The sequence below is a fragment of the Lithobates pipiens genome, unplaced genomic scaffold (assembly GCF_037356315.1).
Source record: "Lithobates pipiens isolate NorthernLeopardFrog02 unplaced genomic scaffold, aLitPip1_a1.2 Scaffold_23, whole genome shotgun sequence".
NCBI classification, from domain to species: Eukaryota; Metazoa; Chordata; class Amphibia; order Anura; family Ranidae; genus Lithobates; species Lithobates pipiens.
In genome coordinates this window covers 117,782,262-117,788,261 of record NW_027507785.1, presented here as the reverse complement: position 1 = coordinate 117,788,261, position 6,000 = coordinate 117,782,262, and the positions used below count along the sequence as shown (strand labels likewise).

Genomic DNA, 6,000 nt, shown 5'->3' with positions numbered 1-6,000 from the left:
GATAAAGGGATAAAATAATGGCAGGGCATCGGCTGCTATCCTCAGAGCTGATTCTGTATGAGGAAGCCAAAGAGGAGAAACCAGGAAGCGCCACCTGAGTGTAGTATTAAAAGCTGCTTTTAATGGCAAGGTATCATAATACACTTACAAGAGGTAAGAACATAAAAATATCATCTGTATAGAAGTGTGGAGTCCGTCTGGAGGTCCCTGGATCCGGATCCGGGCACTTGTGTGGCTGTATGTTGCTTTCCGTTGGTTCTGCACATCCTGTGGCCACCAGGGGAGAGCCAGAACCAGCTCCGGGCACTGGTGGATGGCGTCACAGGTGTACATCCGGGGGGAACATCCACAGAGAGGGAGAAAATAACTGGCAGGCTTGGCCACACAAGTGACCTGATCCAGATCCAGGGACCTCCACACATCTATACAGATTAGCTTTTTATGTTCTTACCTCTTGTAAGTGTATTATGATACCTTGCCTAAAAGTGTAGTATTAAAGCAGCTTTTAATACTACACTCAGGTGGCGCTTGCTGGTTTCTCCCCTTTGTTACAAAAACCTAATGCCTGTTAAGGATGAGTGGCTAGAAATAGTCAAAGCACAGTTTGTAGGTAAAGATGGAATAGTCTTCACTAAAGGCCACCCATACACAATGCAAATGCTGACAGGGGATTCAATAATTGTCTTCTCTCGGCAGGGGTGGACTGGGGAAGCCATCCCCGCTGGGAGAAGACAGTGGTTTATTGCTTGCTTTAATCGGAAGTGAATCCAGCTGAGATTTGAAGCGTGTATGGCCGGCATAAACCTACAGATTGGACACCTTTCCCGCTGTGCCTATTAAGCTGAACTGTGGAGAATATTTGTATTGAAGACTTGCATTGGTTCAGCTTGGCTCTCCAAGAGGTGGGGGAGTGATATTACACTCTCCACCTTGTCCAATCCGAGAACACCTTGTGTTGATCTAGAAAAAGGTGCTGACGTCTCTGGTCTCCTATCAGAGATGTCAACAATTGTGTGAGCAGGGGGACTATCACGGGGCACAGATAATGATAAAACAGTTATGACAAAAACATTAATTAGTATAAAAACAGTTTATTAAAGTTACAAAGATATAATATCTTTACATATGAATCACAGATTCGTAGAGAAGGGTGAGGTAAATCGACTAGTTTCGCTTCACAGCTTCTTCAGGATATTACCTACATCTAAAAATACATTGATTTAGTATAAAAATTATTATGGATTATAATCACAAAACATCTTATATGTAGTCATTTCAATATGGAGACAAGAATACACAAATTAAAGTGAGAGCGTATTCTTACCTATCCACCCTTGTCCCAGCACCAGGCCAGATCCAGCTGGGGGAGGAGGAAAGAGTCTTTCCCGGCGACTGGGAGGGGGAATTTCCCCAAACGCCGACCTAAGCCCAAATATGGGTATTATTCATTAAACAGAAAAAATAAAGGGCATAAAGCACAATCTATAAAGAGTATAGATTAGAAAGGATAAAAGAGGGGGGAAACAAAGTTCCCAAAGTGCATAAAAGTGGTAAGTAGCAGATGTGTGTGACCGCTGGGAAAAATAATTAATAGATGGGAGCCTGTGAGTGGTCATCATTCACCAATTATTTGTGAATAAAGGAAGTCTGAGAAGCAACTCGGAGAAAGTGGAGTCCATTCACATGTCCGATAGATGCCATTAGATCTCTGATAGGAGACCAGAGACGTCAGCACCTTTTTCTAGATTATCTGATTGGGATGAGGGTGCACACTATTAACATATGCCCCATTATATCTTGAAGCCATTTACTACTTTGAACATCTTGTGTTGGTTGGAAACAAAAAATACGTTCCATGACTGGCAGTGAGGCAGCCACTTGCACAGGGCCCGAAAGATTTTAGCTATTGCTGTAGTTGTGCGAGCTACTACAATGATTTCCAGTTTCCCTAGCGGTCCCTCGGGTATGAGTAATGCATACTTGTGCTGTGCCAAGATAGACCAGTGTAAGTATGCAATACAAATATTTCCTAGAGTAAAGCTTTAAATGCAGGGTTGCTTTTTCTCATTTTGTACCTGGTGCTCCTGCCTTTCCTAGGACCTTCTGCTAGTTAACAACACGCACGCAAAGTATTGTTGACCTAGGATGCATGCTTCAGCTGAGGAGTACAAGCACACAGTGGTCCTGGTAGACCCGTATGGTGCTCCATACACACGATTGGAAATTCCGCCAGCAAAAGTCCAATGAGCTTTTGGTCAGAAAATGCGATCGTGCGTATGCTCCATCGGACTTTTGCTGACGGAATTTTAGCCAGCAAAAGATTAAGAGCATGTTCTCAATTTTTTGGTCGGAAAAAGTTCCAATCAGAAATTCCGATCATCTGTACAAATTCCACCAGAGACAAAAAGTATTGCAGACCGAGGATGATATCTGTCAGGAATGCTCAGGCAATGCAGCCCTCCTCACACCTGGGAAAGAAAGATAGGAGGGTGCAAACACCTAGTGCATTGGCAGAGATTTATTGTAAAAGATTATTCGGCCTATAGCCAAAAGATGGCTACAGCATGGGCTTAAAATGCCGGGAAGGTGTACATGGATGTTTTCGTGCCCAGTGCGCTCTGATCGCCAAGTCCTTGGGACACGACTTATCACTGATCGAGGTATTGGGCCAATAACAGCAGGTCCTTTACCAAATGATCAGCTGTCGGCCAATGACAGCTGATTGTGGAAGTAAACAGAAGTTGGTTATCTGCTTTCTTTTTTTTTTTTCCTCACGCTGTCCACGTGAAGATAGGAAGAAAGCTGGTAACCGGCTTCTGTTATGTCGCGTACACATGATCGGAATTCCGGCCAGAAAAAGACTGATGAGAGCTTTTCATCGGAAAATGCTACCGTGTGTATGCTCCATCGAAATTTAGCTGTCCGAATTCCTGCCAGCCAAAAATTGATAGCATGTTCTCAATTTTCCAGACGAAAAAACGTTCTATCGATAATTCCGATCGTGTGTACGCAATTCCGACACGCCAAAAATCACGCATGCTCAGATTCAACTACGAGACAGAAGCTATTGGCTACTGGCTATTGAACTTCCTTTTTCTAGTCGCGTCGTACATGTTGTATGTCACCGTGTTATAAACTATCAGAATTTGGTGTGACCATGTGTAGGCAAGACAGCTTGAGCCGAATTACGTTGGGAAAACCATCAGAGCTTTTTCCGACGAGAATTTCAGATCGTGTGTACACGGCATTAGAGGGATATCAGTCCCCTTAGTGCCCACCAGTGCCACCTATCAGTGCCCATCACTGCCTCACCAGTATCACTTATCAGTGCCACCTTTCAGTGCTGCCTCACCAGTGCCGCCTCTTCAGTGCCCATCGGTGAAGGAAAAAAAAATTACCTGTTTACAAAATGTAATAACGAAATAAGAAAAACTTTTTTCTTTTTTTTTTTGTTTGTTTAGCAAAAAATAGAAAAAAACTGTGGTGATTAAATACCACCAAAAAAAGCTCTATTTGTGTGGAAAAAAAAAATTAAAAATTTCATATGGGTACAGTGTTTTGTTTTTGTTGTCCGCACAATTGTCATTCAAAAGGTGACGGCGCTGAAAGCTGAAAATTGGCCTGTGTAGGAAGGGGATATAAGTGCCCAGTAATCAAGTGGTTAAGAACAGTTGGAAAAACAATCGAAACCAACTGTCATTTATATTGCATTTTAAAAAAAATGTTTTTACCTAAGACATTTTTTGTGAAGGTTTCTAGCTTCTCCAGCGGCCCATCAGGTGTGAAATACAAATTTGTTCCTGGAGTTCATCTTTAAAGCGTAAACCACCTAAGAGAGACAATGGGGGTTGAAGCTGAACTGCAGGATAAGTAAATATTGCCCAATTGCTGTACATTCCTTGTGTATTCTTGAATCTTGAGCTATGTATATTTCTTCCAGATCTGTGCAGTAATCCAGTGCCTTTGCGTAGCTTTCTGTAATAAAGACCAGTGAGTGCTGTTATCTCACCTTTTACAGGGTGATTGGTCTTGTGTCCGCCCTCTCCTGTTGTTATCTGCAGGCAGGCTGTAGTAGGTGGAGCCCGTTAGGGTGGCACAGTGGTGTAGTGGTTAGCACTCTCGCCTAGCAATAAAAAGGGTCGTTGGTTTGAATCCCAACCATGACACTACCTGCCTGGAGTTTGCACGTTCTCCCTGTACCTGTGTGGGTTTCCTCCTGTTACTCCGGTTTCCTCCTACATTCCAAAGACATGCTGGTAGGTTCATTGGCTTCTGTCCAAAATTGACCCTAGTATATGAATGGGGATCTTGGATTGTGGACTCCTTCAGGGTAGAGACTGATGTGGGTGTGCGATGTACAGGGATAGGGACAATTGTAGACACTCAGATGGACTGATGTCTTTATTCAACCTTACCAACTATGTAACTATGAGCCTACTGGGTCCCTCCCACAGCTCTGCTCTGCACAGGCCAGGTATAGCACAGTGATGATGTCACTGCTACTTTTATAAGGCAATATCTGGGTTTGCACGGGCAGTTGGCAATGGATTTCTATCCTTTGTGTCTATTGAGCAATAATATATTTAAATGAAGATTTTCATGCCCTGGGTACAGCTTTAACTATAGTATACTGTTTTTTTTAGGACTCATCACACAGGTATTTAAAATGCAACATAAAAACGTTATGCTGTACTCACTACAGGAATCAATGGGGCCATACACACTGCAAACATGAACATGCAGCGTACAATAAAAAAGTAAGAAACAGCTGCGTCCCGGACATACATATCTGCAGATTTTACATGTATAAAGTACACATCTAAATGAGAGTACTTTTTGATGTGTATTTTAAGCTGGATCTTCTACTAGCTCTGCCAGCAAAGAACCTGTGTTCTATGCAGAAAATACACATATGCCGTATGATTGAGCCCTTAGGGTTCAGATACACTTTCAAATTATCTGAATTAGCAGCTTGAGATCTGCCAGGAAGGTGACACGGCTAAGGGATTTTTTTTCTTTGGTGTTTATCGTCTGAATATACAGTGCACCCAGGATGTTACCACTCTTAATCTGGGATTCATAGAAGGACCAGAATAGCGGTTGCTACTGACAAGGCAAGAAAGGCGATCCAATGACAGATGGGACTCTGCCTGGAGTACACCTGCGGTGACAACCTGTCCCATGGGAGAGGGTGTGGTGTACACAGACAGAGGGAGAAGAACCAGAGCTCCTCCAGCACTGCTGAAGAAGAAAAGAATTAAACGATTAAAAAGTAATTAGCCAGAGAAAAGATAACGCCTCTGCTGCTGCACGAGGGCTCGGAGTTGTGTAGGAGCGGAGTTACCGTATTTACCAGGATAGAGTTTCTCGGTCTGCTTAGCATCCAAGTAATTTCAGAGAGCTGCTCCGGAAATCCCGAGGTACCAGAGACTGCTACATCCGATCAGGAGACAGAAGACAATGCAGGTGCCACATTGTATATCTGCCGGAGAGATTGGCACCCAGTGGGTGGCTGGCGAAGGGGCTAAGTGGGTGCATCTGAATGTTGGAGGCACGGTGTTCCTCACTACAAAACAGACTCTGTGCCAGGAGCCCAACTCCTTTCTCTGCCGCCTCTGCCAGGAGTCCCTGTTGTTGTCTGAGACGGTGAGACACACAGCCTGTATCTTTCTATTATTACTTCTGCAATCTGTCTATCCCTGTCTGGTGGTAATACTGACACTGTTCTATCTTCTGCTTCCTCCCACATCATCATCTTAATTTAATAGTCACACTACTTATCTTTCAGTAAATCTGTGGGTCACGCCATGCATTTCTCTCTCTTTAGGATGAGACGGGAGCCTTTCTTATTGACAGAGACCCCACTTACTTTGGTGCCATCCTACGGTATTTGCGCTACGGCAAACTGGTCATAGACAAGAATGTTTCCATTGAAGGTAAGTTTTCTTTTTCAGTGCGCATTTTGTTGTTTGTTAAGGGGAATCTTGCGAGACAAAGTGC

General features: G+C 43.5%; 1 protein-coding gene across 2 annotated transcripts in view; it reads left to right on the top strand.

The window, feature by feature from the left end:
- Positions 1 to 5,050: 5,050 nt before the first annotated feature.
- The window catches only part of KCTD17 (potassium channel tetramerization domain containing 17), an 88,118-nt gene continuing 87,168 nt past the window's right edge, over positions 5,051 to 6,000 (top strand). The window contains exons 1-2 of one of the 2 annotated variants that reach the window (XM_077452251.1): positions 5,051 to 5,646; positions 5,828 to 5,936. In XM_077452251.1, coding sequence (XP_077308377.1) covers positions 5,461 to 5,646; positions 5,828 to 5,936 — 295 coding nt within the window. In that variant the 5' untranslated portion in view covers positions 5,051 to 5,460. The remainder of the gene's footprint in view (positions 5,647 to 5,827; positions 5,937 to 6,000) is intronic. The other variant, XM_077452252.1, reaches the window with a different exon arrangement.